Source organism: Perognathus longimembris, chromosome 12 (assembly GCF_023159225.1).
Source record: "Perognathus longimembris pacificus isolate PPM17 chromosome 12, ASM2315922v1, whole genome shotgun sequence".
Taxonomy (NCBI): domain Eukaryota; kingdom Metazoa; phylum Chordata; class Mammalia; order Rodentia; family Heteromyidae; genus Perognathus; species Perognathus longimembris.
Genome location: NC_063172.1, coordinates 61,508,052 through 61,532,909, shown reverse-complemented (window position 1 = coordinate 61,532,909; position 24,858 = coordinate 61,508,052). Strand labels below are relative to the sequence as shown.

The following is a 24,858-nucleotide window of genomic DNA, read 5'->3' as shown; positions in this document are numbered from 1 at the left end:
AATAAATAAAGAATTTTAGGAAAAGACCCTTTAATAATGCATTTTATTAAACAAATTCTTCCTACGAAAGTCTTTCAGTTACTTAAATATTTAAATTTCCCAAGTTTTGTGCAGCTCTAGTTTCATTTTCCATGTTCAAAGAATTGCATTTCAGAGGACATTCTAAGGCACTTCCTTCCAATGCACACTTCAGCAAACTTTCAAGAGCTAACAAGATCTACAGGAGGATGGAGGCTCCAAGTGGTTTCTTTCACAATCGTCACGAGCGTATTTCATCCTGGGATATAAATTAGTTGACCTTCACTGTCTGAAAGGGCTTTGCATTGTGACATGTCCTATTGCATGTTGGGTGTGGAGATGGGCTGCGTGTGCACTTGGGGAGAATGGAGAGGGAAGTCAGGGCCACCAAAATGTATCTCCTCCTCCTCCTCCTCCTCCTCTTAGCTGGACTGAAATGTGGCTTGGTCTTGTTCAGGTGACACAGAAAGATGAAAATAATAGATGGCTTGGACACTCTCATCTGGCTTTTTTTTTTTTTTCCTCTTGACTGGTACTCTACTACTTGAGCCACGGTTGGACTTCTGGTTTTTTGCTAGTTAATGGATAAGAGTTTCACAAATTCGTCTGCCCTGACTGGCTCTGAAATATCATCTTCAGATCTCAGCCCCCTTAATATCTAGGATTATAAGCATGAGCCACCAGCAATTAGCTGGATCTTAATTTATATTTTATTTCAAATAGCCAAGGTGATAGGCGATAAACAGATTTCCAGCCGGGAGCTTTCGACTGTCTGTACTGGGGAAGCGAGTGTGTATGTGTGCATGTGTGTGTGTGTGTGTGTGCTTAAGTGGGTCCATTTTAGTTCCACGTGGGTTTGTCCACACACTGGTTTCTGGCATGGAGCTTTGGTCTTCAGGACAGCAGAGCACCTTTTTGTCCCTTGCTGACAGGATGGTATGGTGTTTTCTTCCCATTATCCTAGGATAAACGACCTAGATATTGTACCTATTAGAGCCTCATGCTTCTTTTGCCCTTTTGTTCTTCGGTGTGCCACACTATCTCATGCTGAACACACTAAGTATTCCTAGTCTCAGATGCCCTTTCGGAGAGTAATAGTTTTGTGTGCATTTCTGTTGTGACATCCAGCATGGGACTGTGTCAAGGTAGTTCAAGGTTTCTTTTCCTGACTAGTCTTGAAAACAGTTTAGTGTTACTAAGAGCTAATCTAGTAGGAGTATATATCAAGAAACTGTTCAAAAGCCAAAATGCTGTATTTGCATCTATTGCGAATACAAAAAAATAGAGTGAACACCAGTTCCCCTACACACTACATTCTATAATTACATCTCTGCATATCATGGGTCACTTTTATTAAAAGCATCATTACTACAGTTGGCAGCAATTTACATTTTATCTTACATGATAGCAGTTTTCAAAGAAAAAAAATAAAAGGACATCACAACAAAGAGAAACAATACATTTACAAAGTCATGTCTGTAAACTTCAAGGCTAGTTTAGAGCTGAGGTAATGCTGTTTTAGCTTTGTGGCTAAAGTAACAAAGTCCTTTAATTTAAAAAAGGTACCTGATTCTCACTTCTCTCTCTTTATTTCTTCTTCTATTTATTTTGTTTATACCAGTGCATTACAAGACCACAAGACAATGGAACTGCAGTTCTGTCTGGCAAGAACCCTCCCAGTAGGTTAATTTTCCAAAGGGACCCTTCACATTCAACAGCTGCCTTCTTATTGCTGCGCCTCCGGACCGAGACGTTCACACTAACGTGGAGATTGTCAGAGTGTATGGATGTGTGTGTATGCGCAAGTGTGGGAACCCCCATACAGTGGACAAAGGGAAACAAATGAGCAAGGATGATATGTATGGTAAAATTCATCTTGACCTTCACAGCAAAAAAAAAAAAAAAATTAAAAGTTAAAATTAAAAAATTAAATATATAACTTCATACTTCCTGGGAGCGGCCCTTCCTTCCATTCCCGCCGCTCGGTTACAAATTGCTCTTTATTATAATACCAATGGTACCAAAAGAAAAATAAAATTAAAAAAAAAAGCAGAGCATTATGTAAGTTCCTTAAAAAGACATGATCACCTCTCAAATTTCATCTCTCCTAGGGATAATAAATAATGCACTGCACAATACTTAATGACCAAGATACCTTTTGACACACCTGTAATAACATGACTTGGACGTTTTTCTTCTTCTTCCTTTTTCTTTTTGCTACACTATGTTACAGGACAGCTTATAAAACTAGGTATGAACATTAACTGTGAGTGTAAACAGTAGGACTACCACTTGTCAAAAGTCTTCAACACTGTCACGGGCCCGGGCGGGCTGTCCTCCTCAGTCGTCCGGGTCGTGGTTCTCCGCGTCGTCGCCGCCGTCCAGCGAGTCCAGCTCCTCGCCCTGCGCGAGCTCGTCCTCCAGGGCGGAGGAGCCGGCCGTCTTGTCCAGGCTCTCGTCGGCGTCGCTGCCGTCCGGGGCCTCCCCGTCCTTCCCGGCGGGGCCGCCGCCGCCGCCCGCCTCGGCCTGGTCCGCGGCGGCCTTCTCTTCCCCGGCGGGGCCCACGGCGTTCTGGAGTCCGGCCAGCGCGGGGAAGCCGGGCAGCGTCAATCCCCCCAGTCCCGGAGGTAGGAACATGGACGGGTAGAAGAGGCCCGGGGCCATGGTGGACAGGAGGAAGGGGTTGAAGGCCAGGGGGTTGGAGGGCAGCCCGGCCGGGGCGGGAGCCGCCCCCACGGACCCGTTCGCCGCCGCCGCCGCCGCCGCGGGGTCGGGGGCCGCCGCGGCCGCCTCGGCGCCCTTCTCCGAGTCCTGGCGCTCGTCCTCGTCCTCGGGGCCCTTCTCCTCCGCCTTGGGGGCGCTGTCCTCGGGCTCGCCCGCCGGGCCGGGGCCGGGGCCGGGGCCGGGGCCGGGGCCGGGGGCGTTCCCCGCGGCCGCCGGCAGGGGGCTGTTGAGCAGCCCGCCCAGGCCGAACACGTTGGGCAGGCCGGCCACGCCCGGCAGCATGAGGGGCAGCACGGCGGCGGCGGCCGAGCTCTTGGCGTCGCCGGCGCCGGCCGAGGCGGCGGAGGCCAGGCCCGGGGGGAAGCCCATGAGGCCCGCCAGCTGCAGCGAGTGCAGGCTCTGCAGGTTCTGGAGGCTGGTCAGGTCCATGCCGGCGAACAGGCTGTTCACCAGCAGGGGGTTGATCCCCGACGTGGACGCCGCGGCCGCCGCCGCCGCCGCCGCCGCCGCCGCCGCCGCCGCCGCCCGGGCCATCTCGCTCTTGGGCCTCCGTCCCCGCCGGCTGGCTCCTTCTCCCCGCACCACCGGGCCCGTGAGCAGGCGGTCGAACATGGACTCGGGGACGAAACCCTAGGGGACAGCGAGAGGCGCGTGAGGCCCACGGGGCCGGGCCGGAGGGGCACACACCTCCACGGGGCCCGTGCAACCATCTGCCGGGTGACACGCGCCCCAGAAACACACGGCGATCACCGCCTCTCTAGAAGCTTCGTGCTTCTGTGTGTGTTAGAAAAACAAAATCATTGTGTTCCCTTGCTGAATTGCTGAAAAACAAAGCTCCAGGTTATGCCGCCATGGAGGGAGTGTCCAACCTCTGCACCCACAGCTAACGTAGGAAGTGAGGTATCACAAAGCAGCTGTGACCGGTAACCAACAGGATACCTCCACACCCCACCACAGGCAATGCGGGTCATTCTCACTGACCAAGAGCTGTCAGTTTATAAGAAATGGAATTAAAATTATATTTCAGTGTGTACTCTAAAGAAATATATAAAGTTATGCTTACACCAGAACCTGCACGCAAATGTCCACAGCAGCTCTACTCACAAGCACACTCATGTGGAAACAACACAGAGGTCCTTCCACCAGCGAAGGACCGGCAGGCAGGGACAGCGGCTGAGCCCCGCTGAGCCAGGAAAGGGAGCTAGCGCTCCAGTTGCATTTCCTATGGAAGAATTCTGACGCTGTGAGCAGAAGGCGTTGTCTTGGAAGGCTATAGATTTCATAATCTTCCTGGAAAGCCCAAGATCTAGGAAGTGTCTCATGGAGATGGGGGTGGTGAGGAAGGACAACACAAGGAAACTAGGCGGGGAAGGGAGCTAGAGAAGGGCTGGGGAGCTCTAGTCGTCGCCAAGGGTTGTTCAGAAAACTGTGTGTTGTGACGGCTAGAACTGTGCTGTGAAAGGTTTCAATTTTAGCATACAACTGCAAGAAAATCAGCATTTCAACAAAAGCAATCAGCACTAATTAAATAAATTTAATTCATTAATTCAAAAAGGAAATTAACACTGGAAAAAATTTAGGCAGAATTGCTATTATTTTCCTTTTAAAAATCACAGTTAATAATGTTAATGATCTCAAACAGAACAGATCCCATCAGGCAGATGAGCTGCGGGACCGGCTCACCTGGACTGCGTCTCCTTCAAGACTGTGTTTTATACAATCCTTTTAAACTGGAGCTGACAAATTAATTCACTTCAAATTAATGATGTATTGATGTAAGAAATGATGATGTATTAATGATGTATGAAATGATGTATTATGTCAATTCTTTTGAGCTAAGAATAATTCACAACTGAATAATTAATGGCCAACAGAAAATAAAAACTCAGGCAAGCGGCCGTTCATGGGTACCTCTCTCGACAGAACTGTACTTACAGACTGTTTGACTATCTCAGTCCAGTCTGGGGCCACTGCAAACTCGGGGTTTTCTTCCAGCCACCTGGGGAGATCCTTCATAGGAGGTGCCATAGCTCCGCCCATCTGGGAAGAAGCATTCGATGAATGAGTAAAAATGAAACAACAAAACAAAACCAACCAACAAAAAACCCTAGTCCTGGACAGGTCCAAGTGGTTCAATCTGCAATTACAGCTACTTACAGATGGGCAGCAGGAGAATTGAGGTATAAGGACTACCAAGGCAAAAAGGAAGAGGGGGGCGGAAGCAAGACATGTTTGCTATCCTAGCTGCACAGAAGATATAAAACATGAGAATCACACTCTAGGCTGATCCAGGCAAAAACTTCAGTCCCTACTAAAACAAAAAGGTTGAGGCCTGGTTCAAGAGCACCTGTGAAGCAGCCTAGAGGCCCTGATTTCAAACTCTCAGTACCACCAAAAAAACCCCACCTCAACACAAAATAAACACCAGTCTTCCAGCTTCTACTGCCCACTCCCTTATCTTGCTCTCCTTCCCATCTCTGTGTACATACATACATATATTCTATAAGAAACAGGACTCTTTTTCCTTATTGTCACTCGCAGGATAAAACACTGTTTCCTGAGGTAAAAGGATCCCACAGATACCAAGTCCTGTTTCCAGCCATTGCTGACCTTCTTCCCATTTCGTTTATTAACAACGGGCACTCGCTCTTCTCCTGTCAAAGTGTTTATATCCAGTTTATTAGGATTTCGACATCTATGTCGTTTCTGTTTCGGCTTCTGAAAGGAGGAAAACAGCACATCTGCATTCTTCTGCAGAAGAAAAAAAACAAAGTGGTCAAGTTACTTTCAATCATGAAAAAAAAGGCTTCAAGAATCATTTGGCAATACTAGAAATCCCACTCCTCTTTGAAAGACCCCCGGCTCTACTCCATCGGAAGAACCACCAAATATAATGGCTGATGGTCTGCACATTGAAGAAGCACATTTTGCCAGGTATCTGGCTCACACTTGTAATCCTAGCTACACAAGAGGCCGAGGATCACAGCTTGAGGCCGGCTCAGAAAAGTCAGAGAAACTCTATTTCAAAAATAACCAACAGGGGGGTGGGTATAAAAAAAAAAAAAAAAAAAACCAACAAAAAGCCAGGCCAGGGAAATGTGGATCAGGTGGCACAACAAATACAAAGCCTGGAGTTCAAACCTAGTACTGGCACAAAACAAAACAAAAACAACCCCAAGCCAACATTAAAAATGTACTTAACAGGCAGGAAGAACGTGGGTTCGAGGCTAGCCTAGAACACAGCCTGGAAAAAATATAAATAAATATATATCTATAAATATATATAATAATAATATATAATTTCTTCAAATGTTTAGCCTAGTCATGGTATTTTTTTTTTCTTGAACTCAGGGCCTGGGCACTGTCCAGCACTCTACCAATTGAGCCACAGCGCTACTTCTGGCTTTTTCTATGTATGTGGTACTGAGACATCGAAGCCAGGGCTTTGTGCCTAGGCAAACACTCTACCACTAAGCCACAATCCCAACCCACATTAGTGTTTTTATTAGTCATAAAAAAGTAATAGTGTCAGACTCCGGTAGCTCAGACCTAGCCTCTCAGAAGGCTGCCCTGGTTCCTTCTGTCTTGTTTTGGCTTTTTTGTTGTATGTTGGTTATGGGGCTTGAACTAAGGGCCTGGGTGCTCTGAGTTCTTTTGCTCAAGGTGAGCACTCTACCACTATTAGCTACAGCACCATTTCTGATTTTCTGGTAGCTAACTGGAGATGAGTCTCATGACCTATCCTGCATAGGATGGCTTCGAACCATTATCCTCAGATCTCAGCCTCCAGACTTGCTAGGATTACAGGCGTGAGCCACCAGCTCTCAGTTTAAAAGAACATTTTCGAATTGTAATTTTGCTTTTAGGCTATCACTTCTGTGCCCACTAAAGTGACTCTATGAAATCAGATTGTGCCCATGAGGAGAGCTAAGCAAAGAATAAAAGGTCTCAGGGAAAAGGGTACATTCTCAGCAGAGCTGAACTGGCCTGAACTTGGTGAACACACACACACACACACACACACACACACACACACACACACACACACAAATGTACATTAAAGTTTTAAAACATCAGTCAATTAAAGTTCAAAACTATAGAAAACTGCTTTGTGTTACTAGTTGGTGAGCAATATACAAACAATCACCTGGTGACCCCGTCTACCGTTCAACATAAGGATTGTTAGTAGCTTCAAAAGTAGCTAATAAGGGCTCTGCACAGTGGCTCACCCCTGCTACCCTGCCCACACAGGAGGTGTAAACAAGAGGACGGCAGTCTCAGGCTGGCCTGGACACAGAGCCATGGCTGTACTGAAATATTACTAAAGGAAAATGGTTGAGTTCAAACCCCAGTAATGTTAATAATAATAATAATAATAAAATAATGGGCAGTTCATAAGGCCTTCGGCCAAATGAACTGGTCGAATCTCTAGAGGAAATAGCTTTCTAGCAGTCTGTACTGGTAGAGCCCTGTCTGACTGTTCCAGTAATGCTGCGAACACCTAGACAAGCACTCTTGTAAAGCAGACATCTTCCAGTAACTGTAAGGCTATTCTTCAGGAAGGTACACTGACAGCTAGCGACTTTTACGTAGGAAAATGTCCATGACCAGGAAACACTGAAGCAAAAGGCAGAAAGAACAGCTGTCAGGGCACTTCCTGGTCAGACGGGAATAAACTATGAGGGCCCAGAGAGGTTCCTGGCAATCCTAAGCTCGGTGCTACTTACTGGTACATAACCTGGCATATCAACAGTGTAAGTTGGATGCAGCTTCAGCCATTCAACCAAGTCCTTGTGTTTAGGCGCATCTTCCCCCACCAGCCTCGTTCCATCCTCCAGATTCACAACAGGGATGCGGGTGTCCGGGTCCAGCTGTCCAGGAGAAGGAATGCTTCTTATTGGCGGGGTTTCTATTTCTTCTTCAAATGCTTTGGTCACCTCAGCGTCCTCCTGCAGGAAGTTGACAATGCTCTGAATTCTCTCACCCAAAGAAGATCTTGACAATCCCTGTCCTATCTCAAGAAAATCCTCTCACAACCTAATAAACCTTTAGTGCAAAAGAGGGGGGGGGAAAAACCCCTCAAACAATAGCTGGCTTTGGAGTGGCTATTAAATTAATTATACTTTTACGCCATGTTTTTTTTTAATGAGTAATTAGATAGAAAACATTTCAAAGTCAAAGCTATTAGGCCTACACGAAGGGGGTTATGTGGGCTGAGCCTAATGTACAGAAAAGGCAGCTCAGTCCCCCTTGGGAATCCCTGATAATGTCCCAAGCTAGTTTGTAAGTAACAAACTGATAGGTACAATTTTGAGGGCGTCACAATGCGTGTACTAGGTCTATATGGCAGCAGCAGAAAAGTCACTGGACTTTTTATTTCCAATTAGGAGGGGCTCAAGGAGAGGGACAGCCTTGAGGAAAAAGCCAAGCAAGAGTACAAGGCCCTGAGTTCAAGCCCCTATACCTGCACAGGTGTGGGCGCACTCATACACCCCCCCCCCCCCACAGAAGCCAGCATTCCACCACTACGCGGTCATTAGACTCTTTAAACTCCAGTATTTAAAATCTATTCTGTAAGTTTCCAGACACTTCCACTGTGTCCATGCAGAGTTTCAGATTTAGTGCCAGCCCTCTTCAGCGTGGCCTCCACACTGCTTACATGGGGCTGGATTTTCTCAAACCCAGTCCCTTTGCCTCGTTCAAGAGATTCTGTGCACTCCCCGACTTAATTAATAAGCAGGTCTCCACTGCCAGCCAGCAGAGCAAGTTACAGAGCACGGCAGTCAGGGCCGTCTCTATTTGCATCCTGCCTTATTTCTGAATGCCTACGGGACAAGGTTTTCTCCTTGCTACATTCCCCAGAAAACTTTCAGTTCTCTAGACATGATAGATACTCTTCTCTCTCTGTCTCTCCCCATAGGATCTTCACAAACACCGCAAAGTGTGACTATCTCCAGGTAAAGTTCTTCAGTTCTCCTACCCCCTCCGCCAATACGCTCCATTCTTCACCTTCTTCAGGCCTTGTTCACAGGACACATATACAATTATGACATATCATTAAAGTTTATTCTTTACCCTTACCCAAAATACTCAGAACCAGAAATTGCTCAGATTTTGCATTTTTCTCAATATTGGAGTATTTGCCAATCTTATTATAGTGAGATATGATAGGAATTGGATGCAATTCTAAACATGAAATTCATTTGCTTTTATACCTCTACAATATTTTTTGAGCATATATTTGGTCAAATGTGGTTTTTCTAATTACAGTGTCATGTTGCACTTAAATATTTCAGTGGTTCACACCTATAAGCCTAGCTACCTAGGAGACTAAGATCTGAGAATTGAAATTCGAAGCCAGCCCAGGCAGGAAAGTCAGTGACTCTTATCACTAATTAACCACCAAAAAGCTGGAAGTGGAGCTGTTGCTCAAGTTGTAGAGCACGAGCTTTGGACACAAAAGCTCAGGGACAGTGCCCAGGCCGAGTTCAAGCCCCAAAGAGGAAGGAAAGAAGGGAGGGGAGGGAGGGAGGGAGGGAGAAAGAAACAAAGAGTGAATGAAAGGACAGAGAAGAAAAGGAATGAAAGTTTCAGATGATGTACTACTTTGGACTTTTGAGTTGGAGACATTCAACCTGTGCTTTTCTATCATCTCACCCCAAATCCTGAGGTCTCTGGAGAGAGGGCTGTTGTTCTTGTGCCTGGCACTGAGAATGAGGCCGGCTTCCACAAGGGTGCTGGAAGCCGCCTTAACTCTTTCCAGTTAGAGTGAGGGCGTTAGATTTCAGAATGCACCGTGCTCTACACTGCTCATATTTATACCTCCTCACAACTCACTTTATCTGGAGATAAGAATTTTCCTTTTATAATTTACTGGCATACACATCAACTTCATAAATACAGAATCCTAAAAATTCCAGTGTTTTCAGAGTTATCTTTATAAAAGCCTGAAAAACACATCTTCTGGGTTGAGGAACTAGCTCTACGAGTGTTTGCATACCACCACAACAAACAAACAAAAAAACCCCAAGCCTTTCACATGGGTTTTGTAAAGCTTGAGTCTTGAGCTGAGCTTGCTAAATGTAACTTTAGAAAGATACCAAGAAATTTGGGGTGATGGCTTAAATAAGTGGAATGAAAGAATCAGCTTCAAGTTGAATTTCAGGTGTGTTCTTGCAATAGGAAAATAGCACCTAGGCCGTGTGATGAATTCCTAACACCTGATCCACTAAAGTTGCGTTTCATGACACAAATACCAAACAATTTACTGACGTTTACAGAGCTAGTTAGTAAAAACCTATGAAACTGACCACCTGAGTGCTTCATGCAGCAAAGCTCAACACTAGCTCTACAGCTCTGCAGCTTGGCAGCCGGGCCTGTGGGAGTGCACTCCTAAGTTATGGAGTACGTGTGAAGGTGACAGCTAACGAACGCACTGCAAGGGTAGCTGTATCAGATTCTAAAAACAACCCTACAATCAACAACGTCAACCATGTTTATGGCTTGTGCATTAGTAATCAGCGTTGAAAGGTTAACTCGCAACCACCTAGATGCTTATGTTTCACATTCCACCAAGGGGGAAAGGGATTGCACCGAATACTATGCTGCCATCCTAAGTGCCAAGCTTCCTCTAGGCTAGGAAGAAACACACAACAATAGGGAGGGAATACGGCGAAATGTGTCGCACTGCCTCCTCTTAATTTCAAGTTGTAGTCTGTCCCTAACTGTCCCTTTGCCCATGGGAAGGTGGATGCCATCCCAGTGCACGTGCTCCACGCATGCAGGTTTCCAATGGAGAGGCGGAAGCTCCTGAGTCACCTTAAGGAGACACTGTGTAGTGGAATTCTTTGGGGCAAAACACTGCCATCATGCCCGGAGGCCACATTTCCCGGATGACCATGGTTGTGGCAAACTGGGAAAGAGACTTACCTAATAATATTGAAGTCATTGTTTTGAACAATAATAGGGAAAAAAAACCCCATTGGTCTACATTCCATTCACACCTAAACTATCATATCAAGGCTGCAGCTTAGGTTTTTAAGACAACCAGTTATAAAAAGGTTTTTCATATGTGAGCACACATCTTTAGGTCTCAAAATAAACACTTATACTAATCTAATCAATGTCAAGCCCAAAACATCAATATTTTTAAGAGGAGAAGCTTTCCTACTTCAAGAATTCAGAGATAGCAGGCTCAGAAAGACTTGGGTTTGTTTTTGTTTGTTTCAGTCTATCATTCCCAGAGCAATGGATACACCAGAACCTCGGGAAGAACAAATCCTCAAGCTACACTGGTTCAGGCTGAGTCATCTGTATGGGGTCACCAGGATCTTCCAGTTCAGAACCACGACCCAGTGCTCATTCTAATTCTGTGTCTGGTGGAAGCAGCCAGTTTCCCCATGGTGTCGCGGAGAGGAACACGGCTCCCTGTCCTCAGCAGAGGGGACCCCTCGGCTTCTGGCAAGGGCACATGCAGGAAAGTGAGTTTTCCAACTTACTGCACTCAACGATGTCCGTTTGTGGCTCATGAACAGCAGATCGAGGCCCTCCACGTTTTTCCTCCTGCCCCGCCGCCTCTTCACGGGCGGCTCTCCGTCCACCAGGGAGCCGTTGAGCAGATGCCTCGTGGGCGTGCGGGCCAGACCTGCTTGGAGCAGCTCCATCTGAGTCTTAAAGGCATCTGACACCGGTGTCGAGACATTAGGCATGAGAAACTTTGAAGTAAGAGATGAAAAATTTGAGGTAGAACTTGTCGCCTCTCGCGAGGCCTTGGATAAATCCACAACTTTTTCTTGTCCATTCTCGGAGACCACCTGAGACTCTCGCAGCTGGGCAACCATCTCCATGAGATTTCGCCTCTTGGCAGCTCTTTCGGCCTCGATTTCAATTTTCCTCCTCCTGCGCCGCCGCTGGCGAGGGATGGAGAGGTTGAGGGCATCTTCCTATTGAAAGAAGTTCCAACACAATAGTTGCAACAAGACAAAAGTGTCTCTGTTATGGGGGATGGAATTAGAAACAAGGAGCCACAAGCTTAAAGAAAGAAGCATTCACACATGGTGACCACTGCTGGGGAAATAGCAACCACCTTAATTACAAATGGAAGCAGTCGCTGAGCTCGGTGAGGCGGAGCTGCAAGGAAGCTGAGGCAGGAGGATTGTGTGAGCCCAAGAGTTTGGGATCTACTTGGCAACCGGTGAGTCCTCATCTCAACACAGACCAAGCAAGTAGGACTAGCGAAACACAAACTTCCAACTGAGAAGACTCAGAGGGCTTTCCTTTAAGATGCAAAAACCAACTGCTCTGACTCACCTTTGACAGCTGAGGAGAAGTCGTAATGTCCTCACCCCCACTAATGCTGGCCTGGCCAACCACAGAGAGCTCGGCAAAGCTCCTCCTCTGCAGAGGACTGTCCACCGAGGTGGGAGTGTGGCCAGGGAGGAGGCCCTGGAAATCAAACATCTGGCGCCTATTTACTGGCCATTTGCCTTTCAGCACCGCTTCACAGATGTTGTCTAATCGGTTTATCATTACTCTATCCTGAGGGGAGAAAAAAAGTAGCACGAAACTGTAACAAAGACTTGGTTAAAATTATTACACAAATATACCCATCAAGATGCTAACGAGCACAAAAAAGAGCTGAGAAAGTCAAGTGGTGGTAATGGTAGCAGAGGACAGAGGGAGGGCAAAGAAAACAAATCCAACAACCCAGCAAATAAATAAAACTCACTGAAATTACTTCTCAACTATGAACACTGCACATTACAAAAATAGCTACCACCTTCAAAATGAGCTCATTAAAAAAAAAAAAAAAAAAAAAGGAACTCCTATTGAGGCTCCACCCGTTCAGAAGCATTGGTGGATGGCAGCAGACAACACCAGAGAGCCCGCGCTTAGCATCGCCGACTGGCCCCTCAGCTCCCAGGATGCAGTGCATGCATCCCACGAAGGGGGGGGGGGCGCGGGGGGACATCATTAGCGTCACTATTAATAAAGTTCAGCATTATGAAGTGGGCACCAACCTACGAACACCTAATGAATGTCAATTTGCATTCCCCACCTATTATCGCTCCAAATTTCATTGAAGCATGCACATTAAAAATTTCTAATTACAGCTCTTAGACCAAGTTTCCATAGATTAAAAGTGTCCGCTACTATAAACTCTTGGCTCATCTGAGAAACTCCCTTCTAGTCTCAATAAAGATTAGCACAACGGGGAAACGAAAGGAGAGAGAGGGGCAACTCTCTCGGATAGGACCCTCTTCAGTCAGAAACGCAACCTTCTTTCTTAAGCAGCAGTACACGGTTAGGTCTGGCCTGGGAAGGAGTAGACGGAAGCCCGATTTTGTGGTGCTTGTTTTAAACCAGTCAGCCCTGTTATGGTGACTGTGATGATTGCGTCCCCACCCTGAAAAATAGATCCTTGTGACACAGGGACTTATTAAAAAGACATTTTCGTGTGCCTTTGGTTTTAGATAACTACACTGGAAAGGAGACCATGATGCACTGCAGCAACCAGGCCAACAGCCCACCCACTGTCGGGGTAAAAGGGCATCAGGTTTTCAAATATGTGAGCTTAAGTGTGAAAGCCTTGCTTGAGATTAAAAAAGAAGTAAAATGTAAACACACACTGTAAAAGTCCCCACATTTTATTTGGTAAAGGATGAATGCATTGAAATAATCCGCAGATTCTACTGGACAACTTGCAACGGACCTAAAAAGCCCAAGGAGCCAAGGTGAAGTTCCTTTCTTAATTTTTCCCATTTCTTATCCTAGTACAAAAATCTTCCTATCTTTTTCTTGTGTTTTACTTTTTTGGGGCCATTCTTTTAAAACATAAAAACAAATCTACAGCCTTCATACATTGCGCCAATGTATATACCTGAAGATTATTTGACGTAGCAATCACACATGGTGCCTCAAGCACATAAATAATCCTTGCTACTTGATATGTAGAAATTGGGGAATCAACGTTGGAGGCCAACCCAGACTGAAGGGCTCACTAGCTCCATCTCAACCCAGGTGTGGGCTCCATGGGTGCCTAGTTATTTCCAGCAACTAAGAGAAGTACAAGTAGGAGATGGGAGCACAGGCCCAAGCATGAAGGGACACGTCCTTGAAAATAACTGAGGACAAAGGGAAAGGAGGGGGCATGGTTCAGGTGAAAGATGAGGTATTGGCACTCATCCAACAAGTGCAGACCCTAATTTCCACCCTCAGTACCACAAAATACCCCCCCATACTTGAAAAAAAAAACAAGTTAGAAAGATTCCCCCCCAACACATACTGTTCAAAACAAAAACTACAAACCCCACTAACCTTAGGCCAAAATGAGAAGGCAAATGTCCTTTCATGAAGGAGATGTGCTACAGAGGTGTCTCCGTCCTCCATGTAGAATCCGTCTCTTGTTTCATCCCTAGCAGTGCTCATAGAAGCATTACTCTCTTCATCAAAATTCTTTCCTCTAGTGACAGCTCCTGCTGAGAAGTAAGTTAATGTGTATTATTCACAACTAGAATATCACTGAAACACAAGTTCAGAGAGGGCACCATTAACAAGATGAATACCAATCTGCTCGTTGTATCTAGCACCTCCGATGTAGCTAGAATGGTGTTGGTTCTTTTACAGATGTTTGTTGTCTAAAGCTTGGAGTGGCCCTTTAGTGTAGAGGGCATGGTTCCCACCTTACAGATGAAAGAATTAGAGGCTGACAGACTTCCCTCTGGTAGCGTGCAAGTAAATCTTCAAGGAGGCCGAGGGTCAATCATGTCTCTGACACAAGAACCTCTGTTCCCTGACACAGGACAAAGGCTACAACTTCAGCTGATATGGAAGCTTCTACTCTAGCAGTGCAGTATGATGTAGAGCCTTATTGCTACTATGTGCCAATCATCTGTGACTTGGAAAGACAATGGGTTATTTTCAGATTTTATTCTTACCCTTTACTTCTGTAATAAAATAAATTAAGCGCCACTTGCTTTAAAATCATTAATATTATCTACTCAGGGAATGACTTTCCTCATATCCATTTGTACAGATTACTGTCACATGATTCCTCCCCTCCCCCAATTTTAGGGTTTGAACCCAGGCCCTTGAGCTAACTGGGCTAGCATTCTAACACTTGAGCTATGACTACAGTCCTACTTGTCTCACTTTCTGCCCAGGCTGGCTGGCTGGCCTTTAACTGAAATCCTCCAAATCTCAGCACATGGAATTTCTACTATAGCTGACCAGGAAGCTAACTTCCATTCTTCAATCAGAAGTTATTTATGTGAAGGTACAATACTCCTATGTTTGCCTATGATAAAGGATCAGGGGAAAATGCATGGAATCCTAACTAGAATACCCCTTCACAGAAGGAAATGGACACTCCTTTTGTAAGCTCAAGGGAAGATAAACTAGTTCCCAAACAATGGGCTGGGAGGTGTCTGAAGCTCAAGCGCGAGAGCGGCTGCCTAGTCAGTGTGAAGCCCTGGGGTTCAATCCCAAGAACTGCCACGAAAAGGCAAGAACAGAAACAAGGGCCCATCCCACAGTGGTCACTGAGCATCGGGAAGAGTCCAAGTCCGGGCGGCCGGGCCCTACCTTCAGGCTGGGATGACTCCTCTGACTTATCATCATCCTCCAGCTTCTCTTCGTCATCTTCTTCCGAGCCCTTCTCCGAGACAGACTTGGAGCCAGGTTCTGCACTGCCCTCTGCCCCTTTCAGCTCGCTCTTCACAGAGCTGGCCTCAGCCTCACATTCCTGCTTGCTGTCCTTGTCCCCACCATCGGCTTCTTCTTCCTCCTCTCTCCCCTCGGACCTCTCCTTGGCCAATGAGTTTTCAGATTCCTCTGCCTTGCCTTCACCTGGTTCTGGTACCTTCTCTTCGTGACCGTGAGCCGAGGAGATGACTGGAGGAATCTGCCCAAAGCCCGTGACCAGCGGGTTCAAGGAGACGCTACTCACGCCTCGGTTTTGAGCGAAGTTCTTATGCGCATCCAAGAAGGACAGCTCAGGGTCGTTGAGGATGTGGTAGTCTGTCCGGCTGACCCCATGCTTCGCCGCGCCCACCAGCAGGTCCCGGTCGTGCCGCCCACACTCCCACCACTCCGGGAGATCCAGGCTGGGCTGGCAGAGCTTCAGCCGCTCTCCGAGCTGCGGGTGATGCAGCACCTGCTCGCGGATCTTCCGCAGCAGCTCGATGCGATACAGAGTTCTAGAGGCCCGTTCCTCGGTGATGGGCTCGATCAGGGAGGCCAGGTCGGGTGGATCTGTAACACGGAAGCACTTGCATTTACTCGGGAAACTTCTGCCCGTTTTCTCACGTCTCACCAACCCGGCCACCTCATCCAGAACGCGGCGAGTTAATGCACCTACCGTCGTCGGGCTTGGCAGGCATTCGGCAGACGCGCCTGCACATGGCCACGAAGCAGCTGAAGTACTTCTCCAAACTCTCGTCTGACTTTTTGTCAAGCCTGGCAAAGGCTCGGAACTGGTTCCAGTCAAACTGCTGTTTCACAGGGTCAAAAATCACCCCAAAGGTGGATACCACTCGGTAAAAATCAGCCTCCTCTCTTCTCGTCCACCTGTGAGAAAGAAGAGCTAGGCTCACACCGCACTTGAGGACGAAGGCATGTATGGTGCCCTCTTTCTTTTCCTTTCCCTGAGAAAGACACTTGTGTTTGGGTTGGGAAGACAAGGCCCCGTGATGGAGCAAGCCTCTCTCTGCTGGCCACTATCTTTGTCATGACTGCTGACTCTGTGGGCAGAGAGCAGAGCAGGCGGGGTAGACTGAAGGGGTGCTGAGTGACCCCTGAGGAAACTCACTTTTGCCGCTTCTCAGATATAATAGCTTCCCTTTCCGCCTCCAGCGCTCTCACTTCCTCCCGAGGCCGCCGTCTCCGCCGGTCAGTCTTCATTAGGGCCTCTTGCCTCATTTGTTGCCTTTTATAGCTGCGCTGATAGGCAGTAATGAGGCGGCGCAGACGCGTGGTCAGGGTTGAAGTGGAAGGCCAGTAAAGTTGGCCTAACTCAGCACTACTCTCGCTGTGCTTGCCTGGGGAAGTGGGAGACGTATTTCTGAAATGTGTCGCTGCAATTTTGCAAGACACAGGATTTTCCAACAAAACAAGATGACTCATTAGCATCCAAATGACAGTGTGGGAAAGGGCTGAGCAATGCCCTAGTTTTCAAAACATAAATAAGGAATAACAATATTTGTATGAAACTCAAAGACTATTTAAAAAAATCAACTCTTTAGGGGAAACAAAGCAAGTGTATCAGTTGTACAGATAAAGAAGCATACTTGATAGCATGAGCTACAAGGATCTCTCCTATTATGTACTTAGAATATTAATAATCTTGAACATAACAAGTAATCACAACCTAATGATTTTATATTAGGTAGAGGGTCAGTACGCTAGACAAAGTGGCGCTCTTTCAAACAACAAATGCCTAAAAGGGAGGGGGGCATGATAGGACATCTTAAAGATGCTTAACATTTTCATTAGTGTGAGTATGAATAGATCTTGAAAGAATTCTATCAAAGAAATTCAACGTAATAAAAACTCAACCCTAAGAACAAGTTATTCACACGAGACGGCAGTGTGGGGAAGGCGCCCTCGCAGACAGGCCTGGCGGCCCGGCACCCACGCTGCTCGGAGCCAGAGCTCCTCTGGCATCTTACCTGGGCCATGAATTTCCATGGGCTCTTCCTTATCCTCGGGAGGAGAATTTGCAAATTCCTTGAGCAAAGCCAGAAACATGTTAATTTGAATTTTATCTTAAAAAAAAAATTCATACCATAAGGCAGTGAGTACATTTCTTATCAAACTTATTACCTCCTCCCTCATTTTTCTCCCTCCCCCCCCCAAAGCCATTACCTATAAAGTTTAACAAGTCTTATCTATAGATGTGTTCTATTTTAATGTTGCTATAAAAGCCAACATATACAAGTTCTTACTTCTATTTCATCTTTGAAAGGTGTTCTGGTTGGTTTATATTCTGGGTCTTCATCTTCTCTATCAAATTCTCCACTGTGTTTTAAAAAAACAAACAAACACAAAGCTTACATCACCCTGGTAAGTGGGGTGGGTAGGCGAGAGTAAAACTCTGCTTAATACCACGTTTAATTCAGGGTTTGCCACCAAAAGCAGTGCTTATCCGCACTGACTACATGCAGCCCCTGTGGGTTGAGGATGGACTGCCCCTTGAAAAAGACAAACACGCTTCGGGTTGTTTAGATAATATACTTTGTTCAAACAATCAGTATGCTATACAAATAGAATATGCTGGTAAACATTGATTAAGTTCAAACGAGGCACGCTATGGAGAGTAGTGCACTGTAAGAACTGAACCCTGCCAATAGACGTGATACTGACATCAAGTTTATTAAAATTTTAAAATGTCCTTCTTACCCATCGCCGCCATCTGCTAGCATGTCTGTTCCTCTTTGCTCGGCAGCTATGGCCTTGGCATCGGGCATACCGACTCGTTCCAGAAAGCACAGCGCAGGGTCAGCTCGCATGGAGTTGTACTTCTCATAGCCTGTGCCGTGCCCAGCAGCCCACGCACACACAAAGAAACAAAGAAAGGCCGTCAAAGTCACAGCACTGCCACAAACACACAAGTTTACTTCTCCCAAAAGACCACTGCCTATGTTGGACTGAATTACACTTTATTTTAGTAGAACATTCGCTAGAATTCTAGGCGAGTTCGTTTGTTTTTATTTGGGGCGGGGGGTGGGGGGAGGGGAGGGCAAGGTACACTTCAGGAACAATACCAGAATTACCAAAAATACAAATAGACAAAACAGGTTCGGAGTAACTGTAGGCTGCCTGGGAGAATCTTCTGACCCTATTTTTCCCAAGATCTAATTTTGCTTGACATTTAAAAGGCTTCCTAATGTTCCTTTATGACCTCTGCAGTGGAACTCCAAGTCCACCCGCATCCTTCCTGAATAGCTTCGGTCGCACGGCCGGCTGAAAAATCCCCGCATACGTAAGGCCAGCGAACCTGTCTTATTAGGTTTGGGATGATGCATGTCAGTAAGATGACACTGTTCCCTCTATGGTTTTCAAACTGCAATTTGCTTTTTGACTGCCCAAGTTGACTAGATGGAAAATGGCAGATCCCAACAGTGCACTGCGGGAAAATGATTCGGAGGCAGAGCTCACAAAACACGGCTGCAAGTACATAGGCAGAAGAGCACAATTCAATTAGGATGTGTACTACAACACACCGCTCCTAACTGCTGTAGAGCCGCAAGCCAAACTGTAATCATGAAAGGTTTTATAAGCCATCATTCTCCCCTTTAGTCAGGCTGGGCTGCTGAGAATACCTCCACGACCTCCAGAGAATTGGGATTATAATCAGGAATCGCTCACTGTATATAGCATGCCAGTTCTGCATCCCCAGCCTTTCAAAGTTAACAAGGCTACATCCCACTCGGGGGAGCGGCGAGTCCTCAGCACTGACATTTGTGAAATATTGCTTGGAACAAAGCCCAGGAGGCACTTGTACAGATTAATAGCAGAGGTTAAGCCCACCGTCCACTCTGACACCGGCTGGCAGAGTTAGTGAGGGAAGCTGCTGGAAGCAAAGTTTAGGGAGAGCTATAGCACAACTTGGCTATTACCGAAACAAATATGTTTTGGGTTCTATTTACAGCCAAGAAAGAAATGTTTTCTTCTCAAATACTCAACAAACATTCAAAAACAGCATCTGATATTTACAGTTCATATTAGATTTTTAGTACAGAAAAATGGTCGACGCCAAGAGTCCTTTGGAACTATTCTCATTAATATTATGACTTTGGAAAAGAGTATGCAAGGAGTTCTAAATAAAGACAAAGCCACACAGTCGAGATGCATCCAAACAGAAACATCACTTACCATGTTTGAACACTCCAATTAAGAGGGATTTATCTGCTTCCTTATCCCACCAATCTGCAGGAACTTCAGCATGGAAAGGTTCAGGGATCCAAACATCTGCTTCACTAGAAAGACAGTTGTTTAAACAATATTCAAAAGAAATACTAGTATTAAAAAGGAATTCTAATTCTCAGTAGTGAATACTGCAAATGACTTCCCATACTTTCTTCCCCACAATACATATCTAAGCAGAGTGGGGAGGAACCAGAAAGGTGAAAGACAGGACACAGTTGGGCCACCTTCCATCATGGCCGGAAATGAACTTTGTCACGTGGTATCCCATCTAAAGGTCACCTCAAGACACCAACCATCTAGTGAACACCTTTTTATATAGATGCACACCAACAGCCTTTTACTGATTCTCATCACATCCCCAAGTTTAGAGGACACAAACGCACGCATTCAAGATGCAAAGGAGGAGGGAAGCTACTAATGGGTTGTGAAGTTTCCGAAACACAGCCGTATTTCCTGACTACCTGGATTAGCTCGGGGGGGGGGGGGGGGGGGGGCGCCGGGGGGGAGGTACAGAACAAATGTGCACCAGCACCAACCTTGAGTCAGCACCCTCTAGGATCTTATCTGCTTGGTCTCCTATCACTTCTTGTCTTAGGTAGTACAGCATGCGGACACGCAGCAGGACCCTGGAGAGGAAGACAGAGGGGGGAAAAGTTCTTAACTTCAGGACTGTTTGCCAACAGTGGCTTTTGGCAGCTGCTGCTGTTCATCCATCATCCTGCCAAGGCTGATTAGCCATGCTGTATGGTAGGCTTGAAGCGTGACAGATGGTGGCACATAATCACCTCTGTGTGGTGCTTTCTGCTGGCTTCCAACAGGCCTGCCTGGCAACGGCTCACGCTGCAGAGAGAGGGCCTGAGCTCAGCCCAGCCCAGGCGCACTTCATTTAGTTCTACCTAGTGCAGCTTGTGAAGTTTAGACACGTACCCTACCACTGCCTCTGAAGTATTGAAGCAAGTTTGTAAACAACTGAGCAGATGGCTTTCAGTAACTGTTCTGCTTCATTATCTCATAAAATTTCCTCAGCTGCTGCCTTAATACCATTTTTGGAAGCACATCAGAAGTTGTAGGAATAAACGAGATATAAAATCTGGTTTTACTACCTTACAATAAACCCTCAATATGGAATGTCAGGTTTTTCAGATTATACAACTCTGCTTCCGATAAAGGAAGATGGTGGTAGGGTGGGGTGCAGTGGGCGGTGGGTCCCCACTCTTCTCAGGGAATATTAAGCCTTTATTAAGTCTCTATTAACCGGGAATCTATGTTGTCACTTGGAAAATAGTAATAAAACATTACAAGGTTAAAATGTGTCCAACTCATTAACAGTCATTTTCTTTTAAACCTTTGGAATTATCTAGGAACCGGATTTTCAGTCCTGCTTGGATTTCCTCAATGGCTACACTATAAATCTTCCAATGGAATCCACATGACCCATCCCCGAGGCCTCCGTCTACTCTGGATCCAGCAGCCCCTGCTAGATGGCTACTAATGTGCACTCAGGATTACAGCTGATCACCACCATCAGCACTATTTTGCTAGCCAAATAATCCCACCACATACTTTTGTGACACTCGAAAACCATTGTTATTACGTTTACAAACACTCACTCCTCCCATCTTCACAATAACTGTATTATAAAGCAGGACAAGTTACATTCCCATTTTACAAATGTGAAAACTATTCCTAATGGAAGTTATAAATCTGAGGTCACAGAGCCTCACCTTAGAGTATGAACCTGGTCTTAGCATAATGTCTTTAAATAGAATAGATATTCTTTCACATGCTTTCTTTGCTCCCTACCCAAGTCTACCAGTGGCCAACACAGTCTCTACATAGGTACAAAGTGAGAATGAAAATAGATACCAAGGTAAGCAATCTTTTCTGAGAATGTCTTTTTATTTTTTAAGTTTTCTTCCTTTTGTTAACTCATGAGATTAAAATGTGACTGTGCCAAACCGAACCAACAAAGGAAAAGCAACACCTTGCTTCCCCTCTGGCTAGAGAATTTGTAAGCAGCTCCTACTTCTAAAGGAAGCCCAGTGAGGGTAGTTTCAACTACCCTCCACCTATGCGTGGATTCTTTCCTATTTTCAGAGAACCAGATACACAGGCGGGCAGCCAAATAGTTCTTCTTCCTTTTGGCAGAAGACAAAGATTTTGGCTTTGGGAGCAGTTTTAGTTATATGGAGACGTTCATGAACTAACTGTGAATGTTTCCTTTCTTCTCCAGGGAAAAATTCAAATCAATGCCAGTGGCAATGGAGTGCCCCCTGGGGAATGTACTCCACCAGGTAGCCACAGAGAAGAAAGGACGGCTGGAGGCAGTGGCTGATCACAAGATGCTCTCACTGTGAGGCCAAACCCGTAGGCCTCTAGGCCTCGTGCCTAGACCTTCCGCTGTCCCATTAGTGACTGTTTTCCGGATCAACTCCCAGTTGTTTAGTTTCTCGCCACCTCAATTCTTTCCGAGAAGTGGCCGGTCATTTTCTAAGAGGTTCCTCAATTTTGTCTCATTTTCTACCTTAACATCAACACCTCCTAGCTTTAGATCTGATGTAACCTCAAGGCATGGTCATCTGAGAAAGAACCACCCATTCCATCTAAGAAATAAGCTAGAAGGCAACAACCGTTTCCTAAGACTGAATGGAAAGGCAGCAGGGCACTAGTGGCTTCTCAAACCCTAACTAATAAGCAAAGACACACAATGGAAGCCTGCAACACATAGTACAACTTAAATGGAAAACCACCACCACCACCACTACTACCACCACCACACTGACATCCAGGAAAAGGACCTGTTGTTTCCACAATAAACTAGCTGACGTCTCTTGTTTGAGTACAGAATTTACAAGGCTATTGACCAAAGTTGACATAAACCACAATGACACAGAAGTTTCCTAACAGCTACAAGTAGGGTAGTATTCTAGGGAGAAGCATTATACACAACAACAATGAGTTTCTAAAACAACCAAGTGTTTTTGCTTTGTTTTGTTTTTTTGCCAGTCCTGGGGCTTGGACTCAGGGTCTGAGCACAGTCCCCGGCTTCTTTTTGCTCAAGGCTGGCACTCTACCACATATGTGGTGCTGAGGAATTGGAACCCAGGGCTCCATGTATACGAGGCGAGCACTTCACCACTAGGCCATATTCCCAGCCCCAACAACAAAGTGTTTGAAGGCACAGTTGTAAAGACCCTCGAGCACTTCACAAGAGCCCCTAGGAGGAGGTATGGTGGGCAGAAAAACCACGGTGGCAACAACATGAGAGCTGCTCGTATCTCTGCTCTTCTTTTTCTACTGGTGGAAAGACCTTAGGTAAGTTACTCAACTTGAGACTCGAGCTTCCTTGTCAGATAAGGGGGGACAAAAGAGAACTTGTGGGGCATAGTGACACACACACCTGTAATCTCAACGACTTGGGAGGCTGAGGTAGGATGATCATTTGAGCCCAGGAATTTAAGGCCATCCTGGGCCACAGAGCAAAACATTGCTGAAAGGAAGAAAGGGAAGGAGGGAGGGAGGAAGGGAGAGAGGGAAGGAAGAAAGGAGGGAGGCGGGCAGGGAAGGAGGGAGGATTCTTGCCTACTAAGCATACAACCCCGAGTTCCATCCCTAGCATTGATAAACAAATAGATAAAAATTTAAAATAAAACAAATAGCACTATTTATCTCAAACAGCTCAAGTAGAGAATCTATATCAAGCATGTGGCACGATGCCCATAGTGTGTGCTTAGGTTGTTGTCATAATGTTTTAACTACATATTTATTTATATCCTGCTCCATCCAACTGAGATCTCGCCGCCAACCTCTACTTCACTCACTAGGAGAGTGAGTCCGGGGGAGGCTGAGCAACTTTTCCAAGGTCACATCCATCTGAGGCATGGTTGAGCTGTTCAGGAACATGGCTGCCTGTACTATTAATAATGAAAATGCATCCTGAGACTAAGAAACAATCAGTGCATGTAGATGTTAGCTTAAAATGTACAGAGCGAATACATCCAGCTCCAATCTTCAATTTGTTATGATTTCTAGAAATAAGGGTAAAAACATGATTCCAGGCTCATGGAACCCACAAATGTACTATGTACATACACTATTTCCCCAACCGCCTCCCTCCACACTGGAAGCAGTCAGTTAAAGGTAGAGTCATATAAAACTAACCATAATTCCCTATCAAATACTGGCTAAATATCCGCCATGTGCAATTTCCACAGCGGCATTACTCAGAACAGATAAAGGTGGACACAATCTAAATGATCATCGATTTATGAATGGATTAAAAAGTTTGACACACAATGGAATAGTATTTAGGTGTCAAAAGGAATCAAATTCTACAATAGGTATGCACCTTGAAAACACTACACTTAATGAAATGAGCCACCACAGGAAGCTAAATACTTGTGGTTCCACGTACAACTTCCCCAGAATGGACAAGTTAGGCAGACTGCCGGGTGCTGGCACAGGGCCGGGGCTCGGGCAAGGGACAGCGATGGAGTCATTACAGAGCTCCTATGGGGAATGAGTCATCAAGGTTTGGGAATAGATACTGGTGATGCGTATATAGCATGTGGGATTCATGTTATTAAATGCGATTAATGCTGTCGAAGGGCTCACTCACAGATACAACAGCATGGATGTTATACATTCTCACCGCTTAAAAAAGAATCACAGAGATAAGTGCTCCCGTGACTTGGCAGTATCCACCAGGTTCAGTCCAGGGCCTGCAACCTGAGCCACGCGTCCAGCTCTTTGCTGTTTAGTAATTTTTCAGATAGTTTTACATAGGGCCTATGCCTCTTGTGCACGCCGCGCCCCCCCCCCCCCCCCGTGCCTCTTCTGTAGCGAGGACGACAGACACAAAGCACTACACCCGTCTTGTTTCCCACGCGCTGGCTTGGAATCACAATCACCTTGGACAGCCTGGATTCCAGGCGTGCGCCACCACACGCAGCCTAATGCCAGTCCTGGCCGAGGCAACACCTGGACTCCCCCCTACAGACGTACTTGTTGCAGTGGTGCTTCAGATGCTTTTTGTAGCTGTCCTCTTGGAACAGGGCGTCGGGGTTGCAGCTGGCCAGCCAGTCAGCATCCTGCACCACTGGCTGTGCGCTCTGGGCTTTTACCTTCTTCCCCTTCCTTCCCCTGGGCACAGGGGCTGACAGACCTGCAAGAACAGTCGGCATCATCACT

At 46.1% G+C, this 24,858-nt stretch overlaps 1 protein-coding gene across 6 annotated transcripts in view; it reads right to left on the bottom strand.

The window, feature by feature from the left end:
* Nucleotides 1–1,347: 1,347 nt before the first annotated feature.
* Nucleotides 1,348–24,858, bottom strand: part of Chd7 (chromodomain helicase DNA binding protein 7) — a 198,780-nt gene continuing 175,269 nt past the window's right edge. For 4 of the 6 annotated variants that reach the window (XM_048358974.1, XM_048358976.1, XM_048358975.1 and 1 more), the window contains 16 exons: nt 24,673–24,832; nt 20,205–20,294; nt 19,615–19,718; nt 18,139–18,268; nt 17,685–17,757; nt 17,409–17,466; nt 16,550–16,778; nt 16,100–16,308; nt 15,325–15,993; nt 14,059–14,219; nt 12,052–12,279; nt 11,241–11,684; nt 7,470–7,691; nt 5,353–5,493; nt 4,678–4,782; nt 1,348–3,372 (listed from right to left, as the gene is read on the bottom strand). In XM_048358974.1, coding sequence (XP_048214931.1) covers nt 2,359–3,372; nt 4,678–4,782; nt 5,353–5,493; nt 7,470–7,691; nt 11,241–11,684; nt 12,052–12,279; nt 14,059–14,219; nt 15,325–15,993; nt 16,100–16,308; nt 16,550–16,778; nt 17,409–17,466; nt 17,685–17,757; nt 18,139–18,268; nt 19,615–19,718; nt 20,205–20,294; nt 24,673–24,832 — 4,037 coding nt within the window. In that variant the 3' untranslated portion in view covers nt 1,348–2,358. Of the gene's footprint in view, nt 3,373–4,180; nt 4,783–5,352; nt 5,494–7,469; nt 7,692–11,240; nt 11,685–12,051; nt 12,280–14,058; nt 14,220–15,324; nt 15,994–16,099; nt 16,309–16,549; nt 16,779–17,408; nt 17,467–17,684; nt 17,758–18,138; nt 18,269–19,614; nt 19,719–20,204; nt 20,295–24,672; nt 24,833–24,858 lie in introns of those variants that run through there. The other 2 variants (XM_048358978.1, XM_048358979.1) reach the window with 2 other exon arrangements.